Raw genomic sequence first — 24,166 nt, forward strand, 5'->3', positions numbered from 1 at the left:
AATATGATAACAAACATTTAAAAATAAGAATATATTTTAAAAATAGGCATAAAGAATTATATACTTCTTATGTTTACACATAAGTCCAAAAAAGTAACCATATACAACCTTGAAGCAGGACAGTCCCACAATATTCCTTCTCCTGTCTCTTGCTTTCATTCACCACTGTTAGTGTCTTTATCAGGTGTGATGAAAAATACAATGAGTGCTCTGCCCTGTGTACTGAGTGGAAAGGCAGGCTCATACAGACATGACCGTGTGGCCCCCTGCACCTTAGTCACTAGATCTCCCACAGGCAACTTCCAGCTCTTCACCAAAGTCTGAATGACCATGAGAGGGAAATATTTGAAGTGAGTCAGAACATCAAGGCAGAGAAGACAGCACAAGTAAAGACCTATAAAAAAGGACTTCTGAAGCAGCTTCAGAAAGTGTCACCATGGGGGGGAGGACTTTGAGGGGATTCATGGCAATGTGCCTTTCCCCATAATGGATTTTTAAAAAACTTAAGCATTTATTGGATATTTTGATCACATCTCAAGTGCTGTTGAGATATTTTGAGGTGTGTGAGATTCCTGAACTACTAGGATCCATCCTTGTTACAGAAATCCCACAGTAAAGCTCAGCTGTCTGGACCCAGCCTCCACCCCCTCCTGTCTCATCCTGCCTGATGCTTTGGTCACACCTGCAGCTCTTGTCCAGGTCCAGGCCATCCTCATTACTATGACTGGATCTGCAGGAGCGAAGTGCTTTCCTATTGTCAGATTCACTGAAGAGTCAGAGGAGGTCCCTCAGAGAGGAAGGGAGACCCCAACTCCCCTCTTCTCCACACAGTAGGATCTTGACTCTCATCACAGAAAACATTGCAGGACTCCTTGGAGGGAGGAACAGGTAGATTAAACATAATCAAGGGTGGGTGTGTTGGCACACACGTGTAATCCTACACTTGGGAGGCTGACACAGAAGGAGGCTGACACAGGAGGATCACTGCCAGTTCATGACCAGCCTGGGCTACAGAGTGAATTCAACTCTGAACTATATAGTGAGACCCTATCTCAACAACAAACAAGCCAGTCAAAGAAAGCAGGGTGGGTTCCAGGACTGAGATGGGTTCGGGTCTGGAGCTATCTCTTTGGTCTTTGGATGACTTTTTGATAGTCTGGTAGGTCACGTTCATCTTAGTGGCCTAGGTCAGAATGCAAACCAGCAGCCTGTATTTGAGGGTTAGAGCTGTGGAACCCAGTTAGTAGTGCTGCTTCCTTGAGGGTGGAAGTCTGTGGAGGTTGGGAAACTGAATCCATACTATTTGACGAAAAGCCCTAATTTATAGACTAGTCCCAAGTGTATTTTTTAAGACTCCTAGGAATTTAGAAGTCAGTAGTCCAAACAGGAAAACAAAACAAAACAAAACAAAACAAAAAACAGGGGTGAAAAGGCATTGTAGGCCTTGGGCAACCTGATCATGTCCTTTGTCCAAACCAATCCTTCCTGGGGACCAGCCTACCTCCACTCTCCTGTGGAGCTGCTGTTACACCTTCAGCCCTCAGGGAGGTGCTTTCTGTGTCCCAGGAGCCTTCAGGGTAAGAAGGGTTCCTGGAACCACAGCAGTTCTGCCTGAATGCAAATGAACACTTCCTTGGCTTGACAGTTCTGTTGTTGGTAATGTTCTGGTCTGCTGTCTTGAGCCTCATTTTCACCCTGATGACACAAGGCATTGAATTCAGGGCCCTGGAACTGAACTGCACTCCCAGAACCTTTTGTTTTGTTTTACTGTTTTTGAGACAAGGTGTCACTGTATAGTTGGCTGCCTGGAACTCACTAAGTAGACCAGGCTGGCAGATCCTCCTGTCTCAGTCTCCAGAGGGCTGGGATTACAGATGTGCACCACCATGCTCAGCCTATTTTTTTTTTTTTTTGTTTTGAAGTGGGGGTCTTGCTAAATAAATTGCTTGGGCTGGGCTGAAATTTGTGATTCTCTGTCTCAGCCTCCAGAGTGCTTGGATTACAGGGATGGGGCACCACACCTGGCTTATTTTGCTCCTCATCAGAGTGGAAGCAGCTCTCTTTAGTCAGCTGTCACAAGCTCTCTCCCTCCTCCTAGTCTTAGGCCCGCTGGGCTCCTGAGCTGGTCATAGAATCACAGATTTCAGAAATGACAGGTGCCTCAGAGAAGAGCTGAGCAAGCCACAGTGAAAGAGAGATGAGGCAGGGAGAGAGGTGACGAAAGTGAAGCCACTGAAGCTGAGAGACCAGCCAGGCCGGTGTGGAAGATGGGCAGTGTGAAGCACACAGTCCCGGTTGCTCTTGCTCCCCTAATCCCCTTGCTGTGTCCTCCCAGAAGGGCTCACCAGGGCAGAGTACTACCAGATGGCGCTGGAGCAGCTGCATGGCCACCGCGAGGCACTGGAAGCCCTGGGCTCGCCACTCCGGGTGCACTGCATGCCCATACTCAGCAAGGACCACCTCGTGGACATCGCCGACGCCCGGGTGCGCGCTGTTCCCTGTCATACAGTGTAGCACCTTTCAGAACGTCGAAAACTCTGTATTCTCTGGAGTTATTTCACTTAACTGTCTGTGGGGAATGTATGTGGCAGGGAATGCAGTGGGTGTCATCATCTTGTTGGGCTGAACATAGTGAGTGACTGGCAGCCTCAGCCACCACTTCAGCTCTCATTTAAAATATACCTCTGTCCAGTCTGTGTGCATCCTGGTGCAATGATGCAACCGGCTTCACCTCTCCTTTCAGAGTTTTATTTACATTGCTTTCACAATGCCAGCCCATTCTGCAATGCTAGGTTGTATCTTTTTGTAGAGTTTGGTTTGATAAAACTCACTTGAATGTGAAGCATAGCACATGATTCTGTTTAGTCAATGCTGGATGTGTGGGGTGTGGAGATGCAGGAGGCCTGGGGACTGAGAGGGAGGTGAGGGTTTGACATTCCAGGGCAGGGGCCCTGCAATTGTGTGGCTGAGACATGGGCCTCACCTGAGCGTTGAGAGCCTCACACCTGCTCCCAAGCCTGCTTCCCTCCCTGGAGGTCCTGCAGGGGAAGCAGCATGCCAGGCAGCAGGCAGGACCGGGCAGAGTGGTTAGGCTGGGCACCTGTGCTACTGATGGGGCAGGAGCTTGGTAGCACCTGGGAACAAGAATGAGATGTTCCAATCGGCTCCCTTCCCTTCTCCCTTACTGCACCTTCCTCCCCTCCCCCGTCTGCCTTCCCCAGCAAAGCTCGTCCTCTCCCACTTTTGTTCCCCCCCCTTCTCCTTGTCTCCCCACTCCTCCCTCTTTCCCTTGCTCTCTCCTTCCCTCCTTTTTCCCTTCCCTCATCCCTCTCTACAAAAGCTTGGCATGGTGGCTCATGCTTATAATCCCAATACTCAGGAGGTCGAGACAAGAGGGTTGCCTGTAGTTTGGGGCCATTGTGGGCTACATACTGCATTGAGTTAAAGGGCAGCTTAGAATACATAGAAAGACCTTGTCTCAAAAAAAAAAAAAAGGAAGGTGCCTAGGTTTCATCTCCAGTGTTGTCCTACTTCCAAATCTCCAGAATTAAGTGCACATATTAGGGTACCTTCACAAACTTATTTTGCTCAAAGCTTGGTTGTAGTTGCATATGCAGTAAACCACACACATCCTGCCATTGACTTTAACAGTTCCAAGCCAGTTTACGCACTGGACTGTCCCACTGGGCAGATCCTCTGTTGATATAGATGGATCTTACCACTTTTATTGGTCTTTTTACTAATGAAGGTAATAAAAGGCTGCCAAAGGGGACAGTCATGCATGCACCTCCAGTGGTTCAAGCCACCAGCAGTGAGACGTACAAACATGGCTTGTCGCGGTAGTGTCCAGTCAATACCGATGTAAGTGCTGTAAGCAGTGATTACTTGGTGTTGTGTAGGGCTAGCGACAAGAAAAGCCAGCTGTGCATAGGCTTTTTTAAAAGTACTCTTGATTCTTTATTAGTTGGGATGTCTTCCCTGTGGATATGGAGATCTTACTGCTTTTGTTTTTTCCTTTCCTGGAAAGCCTATTAGTTATGGTCCAGAACAAAATACGCTCCGACTCGCTGGTGGTAGTTACCCACTTCTTCAGTGTGCTTACTGGCACTAGTGGTAGGTCTGCTGGCACACCTGTAATCCCAGCACTTGCAAGGCTGAGGCAGGAGGATCACTGTGAGTGCAAGTGATCCTTATAGTGGATTTGAGGCCAGCCTGAGCTACACAGTGAGACCCTGTCTCAAAAACAAAGAAACAACAAAGAAGTGCTAGTGATTGAGCTACACTGAGCTACATCTGCAGACCTTTAAAAAATTTTTTTTTGTTTTGAGATAGTGTCTCACTAAGTTTCTAATTTACCCAGGCCAAATTAGAACCCGCAGTCTCCTGCCTCAGCCTCCCAGAGTGCTGGGATTACAGGCCTATCACACCCCCATCCCACCTAGTGTCCCCTTTTCATAATGCACTTCTGGGCTTCGTTTTTTTCTTGTTTTATTATGGAAAGCTTCAAACAGAAAAGACAGTTTGTACTGTGAGCATGCGTATAGCATGCATGCCTCTTCACTGGGTTGTATCTTTGTTAATGAGTCTTATTTTGATGTACTACAAACTAATCTTCAAATATCTGTGCACTGCACCTCTTAGCACATATACATGAACTGGTGTTTAATATCTACTTTTGGAGGTAAAATGATGTTCTGTGGAGGACACACATCCATGTGTCCTCCATGAGCTGTCACCAATGCCCATGGGCACAGCCTGTCCCCTACCACCAGGCCTTCCTGCAGGTCCTCATTCCCATCTCCAGCTCCACCCAGCCAATCACTGCCAATTTTTTTTTTTTTTTTTACCAGCACAGTATCACTCCATCTAGACCTTAATGGGAGCGGTGTTATACCCTGTCATGCTGGTTTCCTTGGCTCGTTTGATGCTCACCTGCAGTGTGGCTTGTGCAGGTGGCTTCCTGCTGAGTGGATCTACATGCCATTAGAAGTGCTGAGTTTGGCCTGCAAGGTCTCTTTGTCAGGAAGGATGGCCATGGCACTCGCCAGGTCTCCCAGGAAGGCTGTGTGGAAAGTCAGGTGGCTTCTCCAGACTGGCTCATCCCTAAATGCAATGCGCTTGGCTCTAGAAAACACATTTTGACATCTTTTCAGACAACAGCGTGTCTGGCGACATCTCTCCTCTGTGTCTGTTTATCCCTGCAGCTGAAGATTCCTGTCTCTGGGCCCAAGGCAGAGGGCTGTCTCCTTACTCGGTCAACCAGAAGTGCCCCTTTTCAGAGGTATGAGGGAAGTATGGAGGAATGGGGGATGGGGACAAGAGGAGACATCCCAATAGAAACCGCCCCTTCCCATTTGTATCTGTCTTAAATGACTGCAGTAATAAGAATCAGCTTTTACAGCCTGAAGCAGAAGGCTGCATGGCTGGGCAGCAAGCCAGGGCTTCAGCTTTTAGCTCAGTCCAGACAATTTATCTAACACAAGCTCGTGAATTGTCTTCTCATCCTGCTGGATTTGAAACACTTGACAGTTATAGTGGCCTAGGTCTACAGAGATGTGATGCCGTGTTCCAGCGTCTCCCCCTGCTGCCTCCATCATCATTACAGATGAATAAAGGCATTGAGTCTGGCTCCAGTCATTCATCAGATTCTCTGCAGAACCCCCACCCTTTCATTGGCTTTTCTTGTCTAGTTGCCAGTGGCTGCGTCCACTCACCAAGGCCTCTCTGGGATGGGAAGCCTTGCTGGGATGTTTGCTGTTTCTCAGGGATGTGTTTGAATTCCCTGAGAAAGGACAAAAGCCACTGCCCCCACCCACTGAGTCACCACAGGCTCACTGACCCCGGGCCTGGAGAGCTGGTGGGATGCCAGGCTAGGAGCTGAAGTCGCTGTGAGCTAGGAAATGGGAAATATGCCGCCCTCCTCCCTGCTGCGCTGCCGCTCATTCATTCAGCCAGGCATTGCCAGGCCCGCCTTGATTAACTAACATGAACTCATTCTGTTGTCACAGCACTGGGCCAAATACCGTTTAAAAACAACTTGAAGCAGTGTTCCTACCCACTGCTTTTTAATCTTTTCCCTTTGGACTTGCCTTTTGCCCCATATGTCACTGATGAGAAGACTCCGTTCTTGCTTCTTCTCAGGTGGAACCTTCAAGAAGTCATCCTGGAGCTCAAAGATGGGCAGCAGATCCCTGTGTTCACGCACAGCGAGGAGGGGAAGTGAACGAAGATCGACTTTCTCCTACTGGCTTTAAGTGCCCTTCTTTGGCCACCAGTGAAGGGACTGCTGATATGAGGTGGTTCTCTGGCTGTGCTGACGTAACCACCCCAAATGCTACTGTGGTTCATTTAATTCAATCAGAAGGAAATTTATAGTAAGGTTTATATTTATTCAGAAGTGCTTCATGTACAAAAGCAAAGCACAAGAAAAATAAACCAGTATTTGTAATACAGCGTTGGTTCTGTTTTCTCCTATCCCCCTCCCCTGCCCATAACTGTTGGCTCCATGAATAAGGCCACCATGCAGCCTGGCACTGCAGTGCACACCTGTAATTCCAGCTACTCAGGTCGCTGAGGCAGGAGAACAGAGGGTTTGGGACCAGCCTGAGCAATTCAATGAGTCTCTGCCTCTACAAAACACAACAAAACAACTAAGGTATTTATAAGGGTGGAGGGCTTGGACTATAGCAGAGGCGCACTGGCAGTGTGGGGTTTGCCCATGTCAGACTGGCCCTTCTGGTGTGCTTGGTTTCCTGAATCCCCGTTAAGTAGCGTGTGGGAATTCTCACTTTGGATACTTTGCTTTATTCTTATTTCTACTTCTGGCACCAACTCTCTGCCCTACTAAAAATTTGCAAAATAACTGCTTTTATTCCAGACATTCTGAAAGCTTAAAAATGTAAGTGTATGTATGTGTAAAGCCAGAATGGGGAAGTTAAAGCCAATGGTCCTCAGCCTTGTGCTTTCCAGGCAGCGCAGGGACAGTTATCACTCATTTCCTCAGCTCATTCATCTCAGGAGAAATAAGCTGAGCACATTATTTTAATCTTTTTGCATTTTTTATTGGTACACTTTAGATATACATAACATTCATCTAAAGGAATTTGTACAGTACACAGTACATCTTTTATTCCTATTCCCTTCCTTTCCACCTCTTCCCTTATGTACAGAAGTTGTTTCCATTTCTTCCTTGTCACTTCTTTCCTTTCCTCCTCCCCATTTGAACATTTCCTTCTCATTTCCCAGTAACTATTTTTGGTCCTTATTTATACCTTTGGTTTCTCACACCAGGCAAAGAACAGTATTTAAACACACATGCCTGATTTATTTCACTTAAGAGTGTGGTCCCAAGATCCATCCATTTAGTTAGATATAGCTCAAGCTTATCCTTTATGGCAGAGTAGTAGTTCATTGTATAAAACAGGCTTTATCCATTCATCAGTTTATGGACATTTGGGCCGTCTCCAAGATTTTGCTGTTACAAAAGTGTGCCACTACAGCCAGGCATAGTGGTGCATGCCTATAATCCCAGCACTTGAGGCTGAGGAAGGAGAAGTGAAGTTCAAGGCCAGCTTGGGCTACAGTGGGCTACAATGAGTACAAGGTCAACCTGAACTACATATTGAGACCCTGTCTCAAGAAAAAAAAGTACATACACTGCCGCTATAAACATGGGTATATATAAACATATATTGCTGTGGTATGGTGTTTTTAATTCTTTTGAGATACTGAGAAGGGGAATAACTGGGTCAAATGGAATAGCTTAGTTTTAGTTTGAGGAATCTGCACGCTGATTTTCCAGAGGTTGCATCAGTCCACACTCCCACCAGTGGTGTGGAAATTTCTTTTCCCCCACATTTACTGGATGATTTCTTGGTAATTCCCTTTCTTTCTGGAGTGAGATGGCATCTCGGCATTAATTTATGTCTCTCAAATGATCGGGGATGTTGAACATCTCTACATGTATTTGTTACTTCTACTTCTTCACCTGAGATGTGTCTTCACTTCAGATGTCCATTCTTGGACTGGGTCTTTAAATTAGTGGGAGTCTGAAATTTTTGAGTTCTGTATATATTGTATTAGTCCAAATAGTTTCATACACTGTGGGTTGTCTCTTCACTTTTGGTTTTTCTTTACTGTGCAAAAACTTTTTAATGAGATGAGATCGCAGTTGTTAATTTTGTGACAGTTCCTGTGATCAGGGTTTTTTATTCATAAAATTCTTTGCCTATATCATTGTCTTCATGACTGAGTCTATCTTCCAGCAGATTGGTTTTAATATTTAGATCTATGATCCATTTTAATTTTAGTTCAGTGCACTTACCCCCTATTTTTATCAAAGAGCATTTAAACAAATTTGCCTCAGATGGTTTTACTTCATTTAGGACTTACCTGAGACCTTATGGCCATGGTTTTCACTGAAAATGGCCACTGAGGCAGAATTTCCTTTTCCCCCTTTCAGAGCTTATTTAGAAATTCTGTTTCTAAGAAACTATACAAATGAAATCAAAATTTAGTGGCAAAGCAGTGCGAGTGAACTGCCTCACCCACCTCAGGCAATGGCAGTTGGACAGGAGCAAGTCACTGGCACATCTCTGTAAATACTGACCATAGCACCTTGCAGGTAGCTTAGAACTGTGGGCAGGTGCCGTCACTGTCATGACTTTCACCTCAAGAGGTACCAGTCTGAGCCTTGTGTAAGCCGTAGTTTGGAGGACAGGCAAGGGTTCAGGTGTGTGCACGGATAACACACAACTTGGACTAATGCATATTCAGCATACTGTGTGTGAGGAGGATTTCAGTTATACAGCATTCATTTTCATACCCCTATTTAAATAGGAATTTACCATTCACTGTGGGGTTCAATCTGATCCAAATCAGATTAAATATATTCTGAGCTATACTCCTAGTCTAAAGTAAGTCCTTCTGGAATAAGGTACTTGTCTAGTGATAAAATATCCAGTGCCAGTTTTTTAGTAGCTTAAGGATTATAACAAAAATGGCACCATAGGCTTGGAAGCCATGACTACACTTCATATTTCCTCCTCCTTTGCTTTAGGTTTCACTAACTATAGGACAAAAACAATAGCTTTGGGCCAGCGAGATAGTTCAGCGGGCTAACCGCCTCCTTAGGCAAGTGCAGGGACCAGGGTTCGATCCCTGGCACCACATGCTGTACCAGTCCCGGCCTCAGGAAGGCTGAGCCACTGAGTCTGGGTGTGGTGGCACATGGCTGTAATCCCCACACTGGGAGGCTTGAAAACAGGAGGATCACTACAAGTCTGAGCTGTATAGACCCTGTACCAAATATTAAAAAAAAAAAGCTTCTTTCCACTGACCAAAGCAACCACAGTGTTGATCAGATCACAGTGATACCTCTAAGTGAACAAAACTGAAGGACAAGTTAGGGGGCAGCAGGGAGGTGGCAGCCTGGCAAAGAAGATAGAAGAGGATGGTATAAAGAGGGAAAAAGACACATGTTTTAATATCACCCGCTGACAGAGAACCAAAACAATTTCAGAGATGAAAAATCACTTGAGTGATACTGAAGAGAAAAAAAATTAGCAACTGATAAATTATAAGCATTAGGCAAAACCAGACAATATAAAGAAGCCAAATGCACTTAATGTAGTTACATACTGTACATCTTCAAAATTTAAAGGTATATAAATGGAAATCTTATCCTCCCAAACAAATCCAAAATGAAACAATGATCTGTTTTAGTAAATACATACACGCAGGTACAGGTTCACACAATAACGCAGAAGAGATCTACTGGAAGTGTCACTGTGGCATTTTTACTTGGCCTTTTAAAGTAAATACAAGTATCTTTGTACATAAGTCTCAGTCTAGAGAAATGGGATGTTGAAAGGTACAAACAGCTTTCTTCTTAAAATAGAACACTGAAACAGACAGCTTTACCTGTTAAATTGGTGCCTGGCAATTGTATAAACCTGGTTTGATTCACTTAACTCTGAAAGCGTGACAAAATTGTGTTTTTTCACCACACCCAGCCTCAGAGGTCCATAAATAATATTAACATTCCAATGGAGAAATCTTAAAAGTTTTAACGGGAGAACAGCTCAGTAGATAAATTCTCCTGGAATTTCTTGTAGCAGTGGTTCCTCAAATTTGAATCGTTTAGAAATGGCTTTTTGATCCATTTTCTCTTTCTCAGACTGTCTGCATTGTCCTAAAGTATACGAAGTAACTACAATTAACTCCTCTGTCACAAGCGATCCTTCAGATTCTGGCTTCTCAGCATCTTTGCCAACGTCAGCCCCAGAATCACCTTCTTGCAAGATGCTTGCTGCTTCCACTGCTCCCTTCACTTTGTGTGGACTAGGAATACTGCTCGGGGTCAACCACGGGTGTCTGAGACACTCCTCAGCAGTGGCTCGGTCTCTGTATAAAGACATTCACATGTGATAGCATTAAATTTCAAATGGATCAGAACATAAATCCTATATTTATTGTGTCATATTTTGGAAAGTATAAAGAGTTGACAGAAATCCTGTTGTGCTTCCTGAGTAGAACCAGGACTTGTGGAACTTGAGTATTTTCCCTAGAATGTTGAGAAAGTATTGTAAGTAAGGCACCTTGTAGAGGTTCTTTTGAGCAACCCAAGAACAGGTAGAAAATACCTGCGGAGGAGTCGCTGTCATTTCCCTGTCATCACTGCTACCCAGGCATAACAGGTGCCATTCACTGCATGACCCATCTGCAGCTACACAACTTTACTTATTTAATCCTGTTAGGCACAGGTCACAGTTTCTAAGGATATTTGTTCTGGGCAGTTTTTCTTTAAAACTAGGTTCACGTAGTTTCATGCCCACACTTTTGTGTCTTTACTTTGTGGCTTTAGTTGTTGAACTACTTTTGCTCAGAGCAGATCAGTAACTGGCTGGGAGTAAAACTCAGGGCAGGGTCCCCACCCATGGATGAAGAGAAATATTAGAACTTACTCAGGTTTCTTAAGTAAAAGGCCCTTGATGAAGTCTACAGCCGACTCAGACACACCATCAAATTCTTCCTCAGAATAGCTTAAATTCATCTGTGAGATGTTCAAGAACGTTTCTTGTTTATTATCGCCTAAGAAAGGCGATACTCCTGTAAGCATGACATATGCTAGCACACCAATGCTCCTGGGTCAGAAGGAAAGGGTAAGGGCAGTTAGTACCAAATTCGTTTCTGGGAACTGCTTCCATTCACTCTTCATAAGTAACACTTACCACATATCTGTTGCCATGCTGATAGGATCATAACTAAGAATTTCAGGAGCTAGGTAGAGAAACAAAAAAAAAACTATTTAGTTTTGTAGAAAAAAAGAATACTAACTTGCTCTTAGGGATAAATGATAAAGTATTACAAACCATACCACTATTACCAAGGACTGACCCAAAATGAAATAATATCATGAATGAATATGAACAGAAAAATCTTTTTTCCCCTCTTTTTCGAGACAAGGTCTCACTATGTAGTTCAGGCTGCCTTTAAACTAAGTGACCCCAGGATGGCCTAAAACTCATGGCAGTCTTCATGCCTCAGCCTCCCCAGTGCTGGGTGAATAGAAAACTGTAACTACATGTTTATAATTAACTGCTTAATTTTCATACTTCCACCCTCAGGTTGAGCCCTAGTATCTAAAAAAAGATTTGAATGCAAAAACTACAATATAAAAAGACAATCTGGCACCTTTCTCTGCTATTTTCTGTCCCATCAACCACATCTATCAGGTAGAAGCTTTCAAATCTTTCTCCATGCATCTCTCTTCATCCCTCAGCCCAGCCTAAGGCAAGGCACTACCCTTTTTCACCAGGCCTTTCGTGGCTGCTCTCACCCTCTGATCTATGATTCACACAACCCCCCAGACAAGGTGTCTCTGTAGTTAATGCTGGGCCTTCAACTCGGGACTTCCTGCTTCAGCTTCCTGAATGCTAGGATTACAGGTATGCACCACTACACTGGGCTCCACAGTGAGCTTTTAAAATGTACACTCATTCTAGCTATCCTAATGCTTTTGTAAATGGGACGGGGAAGAAAAGCTGAGGGGGAGGGAGGGAAAAAATACAAGAAAAGGAATTAAGACATTATGTAGAGGTATAAATGCCTTATGATGGATGTGATCATTATATATGGCAAATATGTACTAATAAAAATAAAACAAGATTTATAAAAAGAAAAAACCCTAGGTATTCTCAAGAGTGGAACCACAAAGGCAATAAAGGTCATCTACAGAGTTGAGAAAAATAGCATGCTCTGATAATACAGTGACACCTTGACTGTAGGGCTGAAGGGCTCCAACCTCAAGCTTTCCATTATTTGACCAGCAAAGTTCAAACATAATGTATTCACTGTCCAGAACTTTGCTCCATAGTCTGACTGAAAATCATCCTTGAAAAACCCTGTATGGGCAGAGGGTGAGTCCCACATTGTGTCTCACTGTGGACATAAAGGGATGACACGTCAGTGTTAAGTGCTGTTCTCAAATTTTTGGTGAGAAAAAGATCATGAGAAAACACCCAAGAAAGTCTAGCACCCGACATCTTCATGGGAGGAGTCTCTCCTTCCAAAGTCTAACATTTCTCCTCCTCTAAATTCTCTCCAGCTTCCAGTACACCAGGAAATCTTCAAATCAAGGGAAAAGTACTGTACAACAATTAAAAAAACTTTATTCATTGTACAGTTTTGATATTTAATGTATTTACTGTAGATATCTTAGGGGGTATTTCTACAACCTAGAGCTGTTAGCATTATGTTAAGGTCCTAGAAAAATGAATTTATCAGTGCAATTTTGGAGCCTCATAACCAGTTATTTGGTTTTCTTTTATTTCCTTATGGGAAAAAATATGTTCAGTTCTCAAAATTTTTCAGTGTATGAATATGAGTTGGGAACAAACTGAGCTTAACAACCAAGGTACCATTATATGTGTATTTAATAAAAAGCAAGAGACATTTGTGTATATACAAAGAATGAGGAAAAACATGTAAAGCGTCCTTGAAGTAAAAACTACTCACAATCCAGTCAACCAAAGGTGATTATTTGCAAAAGTATACAACTATGACACAGCAGGCAATAAGTGCTAGGTCCAAATAAAAGATGAAAGACTAGAAAGTCATGGTAATAGTAATAATGATTATTAGAAAAAAACCCTACGTATTCAAACTCATAAATACACTACTGGTTTGAGACAAATTCCCACTGAATGTAAAGGAGAAAAGAGGTTAGAAGAAAATGTTAGGTCTGCTCATTTCCTCAATTTCTGAGGTGGATGAGCTGAGAAACAGATTCTAAAAGTTTTAAAGGAAACAGCTAAGGATTGAAAATGAAATGCACAGCATCCAAACTGTCTTAGGGGGAAAAGTAACATACAAACAGCAGGGAGGGAGTGGAGGGATACTAGCATCTTACTTTTGAGTGTTTACTGTGCGCTGCAGGCTGAGTATGGCAAATCCAATGGAGCCCTCACAACTCCCTATGTGGCTGGTGCTGTCTATGGCTCCATTTTTTTTTTTTTTTTGTTTGTTTGTTTAATAAAGGAATGTGACTTAGAGAGATGCAAGGACCAATATCACCCAAGCTGGTGGCAGGGCCAGAACTCACAGCAATTTCACAGGCATAAACACCTGGGGGCTGCAGAAAGTCACCTAGGAACAGGCAAGCAGGGAGAGGCTGTTTCTGGAGGGCTTTTTTTGTTTTTGTTTCTTTTTTCATTCAAGTTTGTATTACATTCCATTTGGAGTGGCATGTTGGTAGGAAATTTAGATTGAGCAAAAAACAGAAAACATTTAAACCAAGTCCCCCACCTTACTCAGTATCAAAGTAATTGCTATTTTGATATTGTAGGTCATAGCCCTCCATTCTGCAGCAATCAGAATTTCTCCATGCCTATAAGATGGTACATTAAAATTGACTAACATATTTGGGTTATATTGCTTTCTTTTCTAAAACTTACTTACAGGTCAAGTGTGCACTAGCCTAGTGAAAATTAGGTACCCTAGCCCATAAAATATATAACAAACTTTGAAGGTTGTTTCGCTCCCTGTAGTCTTTAAAAAATATGTGCCCATTTTATAAAATAATGGGTTACAGAACTTATGACAAATTTATTCGTGCCCTTGTCCCACTGCCTCCCTCTCCTCATACACTTCTACCTAGTAATAGCCTCCTTCCTATTTCCATCATTTATAACTCCACATGTTAGAAAGATCAGGCCATCTCTGTCTGAGTGTGACTTATTTTGCTCAACATGATGGTTTCTAGTTCCCTTCTTTTCCCCACAAATTACAAATATTCCCTATGGCTAAATACTACTCCACAGTGCAGGTATACCATGTTTTCCTTATCCATTCATCTTGTGTGGGGACCGAGGTTGGTCTCATAGCTTGTAATTGTGAAAGTAAAAATGGGTATACAGATATCCCTACAGCGTAGACCAAGAAGTGGCACAGCTGAATCAAATGGTAGCTCTGGTTTTAGGTTTTAAGGAGCCTTAGTACTGATTTCCAGATGGGTTGTACAAGCCCAACATTCTCACAAGTGGTTTAGAAGGTTGTTCTCATCCCATCCTCATTAGCATTCCTTCATTCGTCGTACTGGGAACTGAACCATTTTGAGTTACTTTCAAACTGAGTTACACCACTAGTCCATATTTATTTTTTGAGGCAGAGCCTTAGTGAAGTGCTAGGTTCAAACTCGATACTCTCCTGACTCAGCCTTCCAAGCCACCACTCCAGGGTATTTCCTGTATTTTGAATGACAGTCATTCTACTGGGACAAGATGGAATCTCACTATAGTTTTGATTTACATTTCCCTAACAGCTAAAGATGCTGAACATTTTTTTCATATATTTACTTGCTATTTATACTTCTTTACAGAAAAATGTCTGTTCAATTTATTTGCCTACCTATTGGCTGAGCTATCTGACTTTGGGGAATTACATTTACTGAAATGTATCTATTATAATACATATATATTTTTTCCCTAGCTATCAATCCTCTGTTGGAACAGGTAATAAAATATTTTTTCTCCCATTCTACAGGCTGTCATTTCACTCTTATTAGTTGTCTCCCTCGTACAGGAACTTTTCCATTTGATGTGACTGCAGTTTTGTTCATTCTTGCTATTATTTCCCAGGCAACTGGAATCCTATTCAGGAAGTCTTTGCCTGTGGCTATGGCTTCAAGAGTCTCCTCTATGTTTTCTTTTAAGAGTTTCAGGTCTTACACTGTAGTTTTTGATGCATTCTACACTGGTATTTGTACAGAGTGAGAGACAAGGTTCTAACTTCAGTCTTCTACATATGGATAGCACCTTTCTCAGTACTCCCTGTCAAAGAGCCTGTCTTTTCTCCAACATGTATTTATGGTTCCTTTGTCCAGAATCTGATGGCTGTAGAGGTGTGGGTTTATATGTGTCTTTAGTCTGTTCCACTGGCCTGTTCATCTATTTGTGTGACACTACAATGCTGATTTTGTGTATAATTTGGAATCAGGTATTAGGATTATGCCAGCCTTTCTCTTTTTGCTTAACACTGTGTTGCCTACTCTGGATATCTGATGTTCCATATATGAATTCTAGGATTATTTTTTCTAGTTTTGTGAAGAATATTGTTGGTATTTTAATGGATAGTATATTAACTCTGTAGATTACTTTTGGTAATATAGCCATTTAGAAAATATTAATTCTGTATATCCAGGAAGATGGGGAGTCTTTCCATCTCGTGTTTTTGTTTTGTTTTGTTTTGGTTTTTTTGGTACTTAGGACAGGGTGGACAGGGTCTCACTGCGTAGATCAGACTTGTAGTGATCCTCCTGTTTATAGCCTTCCAAGTGCTGGGATTACAGGTGTGTACTACCATGCCCAGTCTCAGTCTCTGTCTTAGCATGCCCAGGGGCAGGGCTAGCAGGCAGGCCCAGAGACTAAACTCCCAGCCCCTGCATCTGCCTAAGCAGGTGCTTTAATCCTCTGAGCTATTTGGCTGGCCCTATTTTTTTCTCTTTTTGAGGCAAGGCTTCCATATGCAGTTTGGGCTGGCCTTGAACTCACTTTGTAGCCCAGGCTGGACTTGAAGGAACTAACACAGATTCTCCTGCCTCAGCCCCCTGGGATTACAGGCATGTATCACCAAGCCTGGCTCTAAAGGCTTTCTTCAATTGAGATGGTCACAGGCTTTTTATCCCTGATTCTATTTATGTGACATTTTATGTTTAGTAAGTTTTTATGAGTATACTGAATGATCCTTGCATCTCTGGAATAAAACTGACTTGATTATGGTATATGCATTATTTTTAATGTGTTGAATTTAGTTTGCATGAATTTATTCCCTAATTAATTAAACATTTATTGTAGGACTTTAATACTTATTTCTAGACATATGTCCAGGGCCTGCAATTACAAGGTGCTATTTCTCTGGTCATAACTTCTAAATCACTCCATGGGCTTATGCTTCATTAATTGCTTAAATCAGTTAAGCTATTAATCCTTAAAATCCCAATTTTCTTCTGGTCAATCAAAACAGGCAATAGTTTACTTCTTCTTTACCTAACCTAGACCCACGGTACATCATTCCAGCTGCTTTTTTATGTTCAAGCTGCTTTTTATGCCAGTGACCTCAACCTGGCATGGTCCCAAAGGCCCGCTCTGCTTCACACTCTCTGGAAGCCCAGAATTGGCAATTACTTTATTACCAGTTGGCCCGTTTTCTTTCTTTCTTTCTTTTTTTTTTTTTTTTTGGCCCATTTTCAAAGGCCTTGTTTTCTGCTTCTCTGTTTACCTCTTGCAGTGCTGGGATGGAACACAAAGCCTTGCATGTATGTAGTAGGCAAATACTCTACCCTGAACCACACGCTCAGCTTCCTACTCATTTAGAGGCAATACCTTCTAATCCTCCTAGCCCTTGGGCTGCATCTGTAGCTTGGAGGTAAGACTTGCTTAGCAGGCACAAAGTCCTAGGTTAAATACACAGCACCAAAACAAAAAAATTTTAAAAATCAAATAAAATTTTTAAAGCAAAATTTCTTAGCCTTACATGAATAAGACAATCACCAGTTTGGTACCTTGCTCTGCAAAGTTTTTCATCCTTAAGTCAATTTTTAGATTTAATCTAAAGGGATGAATCTCTGGTGGACAGCCAGGGTCCTATGAAGCAGGCCACATGTGCGCTCCTTAGTGAAGGTGATGCCTATCTCCAATAGCAGACCATCCGCTCCTCGGAATACTTACCAACATATTCAGGAGTACCCATAATTTCCCGAAGCTCTTCACTGTTCTTCACTATTCTTGAGAGGCCAAAATCAACTATCTTAATGTCACCCAATGGACATTCACTGGTCAGCAGAATATTCTGAGGCTAAAAAAAAACAGGTATATCCCCAAAGATTAATAACACCATAATCAATACACAAAAACATGTAGCCCATAAAACACAAATTCCACCTGTGAAAGAGACTAAGACTGTAGAATCACACAGTAAACAGTCATTCATTAAAGAAATAATTTTATGACATATTTCCTATGTGTAACACGGCAGGCTTTGTGCTCTTATATTTTCAATTACTTCCCCAGTAATGGCTTTTCTCAGCATATAAATATGCTTCTATCCCTTGTACTTCCAATGACTATCCTCAGAGACCCTGAATCTCTTTCTAGCCTGCACTTACTCCCTGCTATTCCCTTTATGCTCAGCTTCTTGAAAGCATGGTAAAGCATACTTGCTGTCACTTTTAATTCAGCTAAGTCCATTGTTCACCCTCTAATCTGTCAAAATAACTATTAGTTAAGACTCAGAAAATGCCACAGATGCCTTTTGGCACTATTTGCACACAATGATTTCTGTAGTGCTGTGCATGTGAACCATCTCAATATTCTTGTCAGCCCCTTTTGCGTCTTCCTCTCAGATCTCTTCCTTCTCCTTTCCACAGATTCTGCACTGTTTTTCACTTCTGCCCTCTTCTCCCCTTACATATTGGCACTGCTCAAGATAGATGGAAGCAGAGCACGTGAATACAGAGCCAACTGTACTCTTCCCATATTCAAGTCTGACTGTGATGGGTGTAAGTCACTGCTCATCAACAGACACTAATGGGTATGCGGTGAGGGGAGATATGGTGGTAGGCAAGGGCTAATCTAGTCACAGAACCAACAAGGTTCATATTCTTGGGCTTTTTTTTTTAACCCAGAGTAAAATTATCCAAAACAATTTCACAAAAAAGATAAATATATTATGGACTAGAATACAAAATAATTTGAATTTTTAAAATAAGAAATCTGAAAGTAAAGTTTGTATTTTCAGAGAAAGTCCAGAAAGATTTACTGTCTTCTACCATTAAGAATATTTCCGGGGCCGGGGAGATGGCTCAGTAGAATAAGCGCTTGCCTTGCAAGCCCAAGTGTCTGAGTTCAATCCCCGGTTCCACCAAAAAAAAAAAAAAAAAAAAAAAAAAAAAGAAGAAGAAGATTTCCATAGGTGAGCTGCAAAGCATTGGTATCAGTAAAGTACAAATACATAGGTTCCCTGGGTACAGCACTCAAGTGTTTCACGCACTAGTGCCTACCTGTTTCTAAGATTAATGTCTGGTCACTTCCCATAGGCAACCTATGTTGTAAATCAAACAAACTGTAATCTCTAGATGAGACATACACTCTCACACTCCAGGCCTCCACATGTGGACCATTTGTACTAGAAAGTTCTCTCTCGGGCATTCATAGTCATCACTCACTCTGGCAAAGTGGGTCTCCACAAAGCTCTTCCATCCACCCTGCTCTCCTCTCCTCTCTTTCCAGTGACTTTTTCTGTCATCATTCATTAACCTGTCCCACTGACTGTTGGGCTTCTCATGCTTGATTCTCAAGGTCTTTTCTCACTCCACACTCACCTTGCACAGTCTATCTGCAACCAGGGCTTAAAAATCACCTATACCTTGTGACTCACACATTTTTACCTTTCAAACCTCTTTAGCAACTCTTACCAATCTTTCTTCTTTGACCTCTCAAAGGTGCCCCAAATTCAGTAAGGCCCAAACCAGACTTGTACTTTCCCTCTTCAGAGTCTCTTGCCAGTGTTGGGCATCCCAGGGAAAGTTATGACAACCCAGCAGGAGAGAACACTAAGAATCATCTGGGTCATCCCTCTCTCCTTCCTCCTCCATTTAACTAGCATGTCACCATATCTTGTTGACTTTCTTTATTTTTTTGTTGTTGGTACAGGGAATCAAACTCAGGACCTCGCACTTGCCAGGCAGGTATTGTGCTGCTGAGCTTTATCCCCAGCCTCTTACTTTCAATCATAAATTTATTTCTAGACTTGGTCTACTTCTCTCCAACTATAGAAAGCTATTTAAAGTTACCATCATTTCTTAATCAATTCCAAAAGTTTCTTTTGTGCTTTGCCAGGTATCTATGTTGTCCAACCACAGCCAGAAGGATCTTTTGTACCTTGTAAATCTGATGTTACTTCCCTACCTGAGTCCATTGCTCTTAGAAGACACCCATGTTCCTGGACAGCAATTACAAGCCTGTAGAGGTCTAGCTCCCACCTGGACCTCCAGACACTTCTCTGCCTTCTTCACCTCAGCTCAGTGAAACTAAGTTTCCCCGGACATTTCTCAGCATGTCTTCTCTCTCACAAGAATGTCTCCATGCAGCCTTCCCTTCCCTCTTCATTTAATTTTTTCCCTTTTCTTTCTTCCTTTTTTTTTTTTTTTTTTTGAGGCAGGGTCTTGCTATGCAGTTTAGGCTGACCTTAAACTTACTATCTTGCCAAGGCTGGCCTCGAACCTGCAGTGATTCTCCTGCCTTAGCCTCCCAGTACTGGAATCATAGGTATACATCACGATGCCTGGCTTTTTTTCCTGTGCTTTACCCAGTGTCAACTTAGGAGATGTAGAGGGTAATAAAGCATATAACCATGATTTTCGACAATGTGAAGGGCTGCACACTGAAAAAGGATACTGAGGCATAAATGGTCCTCCTTATTAAAAAGGATCTTATTTGCTTGACCCAACCATCCTTCCTTTTTCTGTTATGACGACTCATATATGTTTATCGAGGTCTGAATTCAAACAACAAAAAGGAAGAACCTATGGCTTCAATGTGGAAAGCAGTCACAGTGCCAACACTGTTACTACTGTGGGCAGTGCCAGGCACTCAGTAAGATATATCTTCTGGATAAGTGAATCTGAGAAAACATGCTGTTATGGTTTGGGTCTAGCTGTCCCCCCAAAGCCTCATGTAGTTGTTGGCGCCAGCAGGCTTCTAGGGTTTGTGATTAATTCATGATCCAGTGCTGGGATTATGGGTGTGAGTGCTACACCTGCCCTGGGGCAGATAGCCTGAATACAATATAAGGAAGGGAGAGAGACTTGCTGGCTGCCTCAGCAGCTGTTCCTCCCTTTAGCCGCTGCCTTCTGCCATATGCCACTGTGCCTTTGAGACAGCTGATTATGGACTGAAACCTCCACAAACTGTGAGCTAAATAAACCTTTCCTTCCTTAATTTTTGGTGTCAGGTATTTTGTCCCAGCAAACAGAGAAATGTAACTGAGATGCATACCTACAAAAAATGGAAAGAATGCCTATTTTGTCTTAGGAATGATGGCAGCATGGATGGTAATACTAAAGAATCCCTAATGTCACAGAGCTGCTAATTGGAGTAGAGCTGGACCTCTCAGGCTCCACGGAGTCTGCTGCATATTGTACAATGATAGCAGTATGTACAACAGACCCATAAGAGGGACTAGCTCACCTTGGGAAGTTACAGAGGTGGCATGTGCATACACCCTCAAGATAAAAGGGAATTTATCTCATCAATGATTTAACACATTTTTTACTGATTACTTCCTAAGCTATTTGCTGGGAAACAGAACAAGACATGAATCCCCTCTTTTGGAGCTCTACATTTTAACTTTTCTTTTGTTTTCTTTGGTGCTAGGGACTGAATTCAGGGCCTATCATTGAGCTGCACCCCAGCCTAGAGCCTTACATTCTACTGAGGACACAAATAAGTATAAATTTATCATCATATCCCCTCAAGTAGTTTGCAGTGTTTGAGTGACTCAGCAGGGTGATGGTGAGAGTGGACGCACCATTAGGGCAGTCAGAAGGATTAAGGCAGTGTTTGAAGGACACTGCCCTATGAAGGAACTAATCTTCGCACAATGATCTTGTGAGTGGTGTGGGCAGGGTAAAGCTTGTGTAACAGTCTTGAGGCGAGGACAGGCTACCAGTAGAGGATTTCAACAAGTCTGGTCTTTCTGGAGAATAGCATAAGGTAAAAGGGCCAGGAGATGCATTAAGAAGGAAATTGAAAACAAGGGAATGGGCAGCACAGAGCTCTGTAGGCCTTTCCGGGGCACATGAAAAAAGGCAGGCACATTTTTGTTGGTTAACTTGTAGATATTTGCTGTAGTATGAATGTGTCCCCTGATGATTGACAGTTAGTAGCTTGGTCATCAGCATAGTAATGGGAAAGGGATAAGACCTTAAAGAGGTGGAGGTGAGTGCAAAATACTCAGATCATTGAGTGCAGCCCTCAGAAGAGGTTAGAAGGGATCAGGCAGTTCTCAGAAGAAGATGGTTAGTTCTCTGAAAGGGGTGTCCCCAAACAGCATGCCTGACCCCAGAACTGCTCCTTGCCTTCCTGTTTCCCAGGATTACTCCTGCCATTGGGATGCATCTGCCAAGGTCCACTCCAGAACCAAGCCAATGAATGTTGGCACCATGCTCTTGGGCCTCCAAAACTCTGAGCTAAATAAACTCCTGTGCTTTATAAGGTACTCACCATCAGGCATATTTTATTATAGTAACAGCAAACAGAGTGTTACATTATTTCTTCAGGAAAAAAAGTCTATATAAAACCTTCTACATCCCTAGATTTTTAAAGGCAACTTTAGTTTTTCCCTGTTAATAAGATATTATAGCGTAATAAAATGTTAATTCTATAGACAAATTGACTTGGAGAGATAGTCCTCATTAAACACGGTTTGCCCTTTCTACACATAAAATGCCAAATAAAGTGGTACTACAGGAGCATTTCCTGACACTCACTTCTTGTACTGGTCAGCTTTTCAGTTAATGGAACCTAATACCTGACACCACAACTGAAAAAGAGGAAATGGGTTATTAGGCTCAGGGTTTCAGAAAATTCAGTCCACAATCAGTTAGTTCCTAGCCAGAAACATCACAGAAGGGCATGGTAGAGTAAACTGCTCAGTTCGTGGTGGCTAGGAAGCAGAGCAGGGGAGTAGCTCCAGAGAGCAAGGGCAGGGACCAGACCAGACCCCATGGCCACACCTCCAGGACCCACCCAGACACATCTAATCTAGGGAGCTCCTGAACCAATCAACCTGACAATTAGCTGTCACTCTTGTGATTAATAAACATGCACATATTGTAAATATCCCTAAATGTCACCCATTTCCTTAAATAGTTTAAATGCTACTTTCTTACATTTTATTTGTAATTAATATTTCTTGAAAAATGATCTTTTGTTGTAGTACGAAAGCTAACTGGTCAAGCACAGGGTCCTGAGTTCAATCTCCGGTACTGAAAAAAAAGCTAACTGGTTTAGTGATCATGTCATAAATCCTAAATTAGTGCACTCTACAGCAGGGAAATAATATTTCAGAAATCCTCCCTGTAGTTGTTTGTGTTTATTCTATTATCACTACCTAAATTAGTGCACTCAATTATTAAGAATGCTAAATGGTGTGTACACACACACACACACACACACACACTCTCTCTCTCTCTCTCTCTCTTAAAGTCAAAGCTTTTTTTTGGGGGGAACCAGGGATTGAACTCAAGGACTGGCAAGCCCTTATTCTACTGAGCCATCTCCCCGGCTCCTCAAAGCTATTTCAAAGAATTTCAGTTAATTTTTATTATACAGCCTCTGTGGTACTAATTGTGCCTTGTTTTGATCACAGCTGTTTTTTAAAAGACCTTATTCTTTATATAAACTATTACTATGAAGCCATAACTTTTATCCGTTTTCTACTAGTCAAAAATACCTACTTTCCATAAACTAAAATAAGCACTTTTGCATTTATTATTCAGCTAAACCTTCTAAATAAGGAAACCCAGTTCATGATAAAGATACTGTAATATAGAATATTCAATTCTTATTGTTTTCTTTGAGACAGGGTCTCCCCATGTAGTTCATGCTAAATAGGGAGACTACTGGTTTCACTAAATATAGTCCAGGCTGGCCTGGAACTTACACTATTCTTCCTGCCTCAGTCTACTGTGTGCTGGGATAATAAACATGCACCACCACACCTGACCCCAATTCTATTTAAAGTGCACAAATACTGAGTGGTAAGGGAGAGGATGAGTCAATAAATGGATAATAACAAAATTAACTTTTTGTTATTAAAACCAATTAGTGCAGAGAAATAGGCTGATAATCCTGTCTAAATTAATTTGGAGTTCTGTTTTGAATTTTTTTTGTTATCTTTACTTTTAAATAATATGCTGATGAATAATTCAACTTAAGTTGAATTATTCTCAACATTTAGTCCACTTCTAAATATGCTTTTAACAAAGTGGACAAGTTAATGATATAATGCTTTGTACCAATGCTGCAAAATAACCAAACCAATAGAAGACCATTCATTGACAAAGAACACTGAATTTTAATACTAGATTTCTTTGTGCTACTTTTGGTTATTCCTCCCCTTGACTGAGTAAAAGCAGGCCACTGTGCTAATATGCTGAATAACTAATTCACCAAGTCACAAAGGCTATTTTGGACTGTGGTTAGCTCTGTTTGACTTTGCTAATTACTGCTTCTTATACTGCAATACCTCCTACATTAAATGGGCTTTCCCTCAGTCACATTTTGTTTTTTCCATTTTTGTGAATTTAGGATATACTTTTTTGAACTAAATTTTTATCTGCTGCTTCTCAAGAATTTCCATGTTCAAGGTACTGAGGTCTAAGAACCTTCAGTGAAGTAGTCCATTTGGTCCAAGTGGCCCACTGGCCTGCACTAACGCCAAAGAGTATTTTCCTTAGTGTCAATTACTTCTATTATGAGGTAACTAAAAAATTTGTGACAGAAATTTCCATGGAAGCCAGGTGTGGTGGTGCATTGCCTGTAATCCCAGCATTCAGGAGGCTGAAGCAGGAGGATGGTTGCGAGTTGGAGACCAGCCTGGGTACAAA

The 24,166-nt window shown here is 42.1% G+C and overlaps 2 protein-coding genes across 4 annotated transcripts in view; one reads left to right on the forward strand and one right to left on the reverse strand.

Annotated features, from left to right (window-relative positions):
* LOC111816381 (cytochrome c oxidase assembly factor 1 homolog) overlaps window positions 1–6,452 on the forward strand; it is a 16,461-nt gene extending 10,009 nt beyond the window's left edge. For 2 of the 3 annotated variants that reach the window (XM_023713503.1, XM_023713504.1), the window contains 3 exons: window positions 2,336–2,484; window positions 5,205–5,281; window positions 6,142–6,452. In XM_023713503.1, the coding sequence (XP_023569271.1) occupies window positions 2,336–2,484; window positions 5,205–5,281; window positions 6,142–6,223 (308 nt within the window). In that variant the 3' untranslated portion in view covers window positions 6,224–6,452. The remainder of the gene's footprint in view (window positions 1–2,335; window positions 2,485–5,204; window positions 5,282–6,141) is intronic. The other variant, XM_023713505.1, reaches the window with a different exon arrangement.
* A 3,002-nt stretch (window positions 6,453–9,454) lies between these two features.
* The window catches only part of Stk17a (serine/threonine kinase 17a), a 35,603-nt gene continuing 20,891 nt past the window's right edge, over window positions 9,455–24,166 (reverse strand). The window contains exons 5-8 of the mRNA XM_004629653.2: window positions 17,226–17,352; window positions 11,232–11,280; window positions 10,965–11,144; window positions 9,455–10,404 (exon numbers count right to left, since the gene is read on the reverse strand). Of these exons, the coding sequence (XP_004629710.1) occupies window positions 10,083–10,404; window positions 10,965–11,144; window positions 11,232–11,280; window positions 17,226–17,352 (678 nt within the window). The 3' untranslated portion in view covers window positions 9,455–10,082. The remainder of the gene's footprint in view (window positions 10,405–10,964; window positions 11,145–11,231; window positions 11,281–17,225; window positions 17,353–24,166) is intronic.

The sequence above is a fragment of the Octodon degus genome, unplaced genomic scaffold, assembly GCF_000260255.1.
Source record: "Octodon degus isolate 3935 unplaced genomic scaffold, OctDeg1.0 scaffold00031, whole genome shotgun sequence".
NCBI classification, from domain to species: Eukaryota; Metazoa; Chordata; class Mammalia; order Rodentia; family Octodontidae; genus Octodon; species Octodon degus.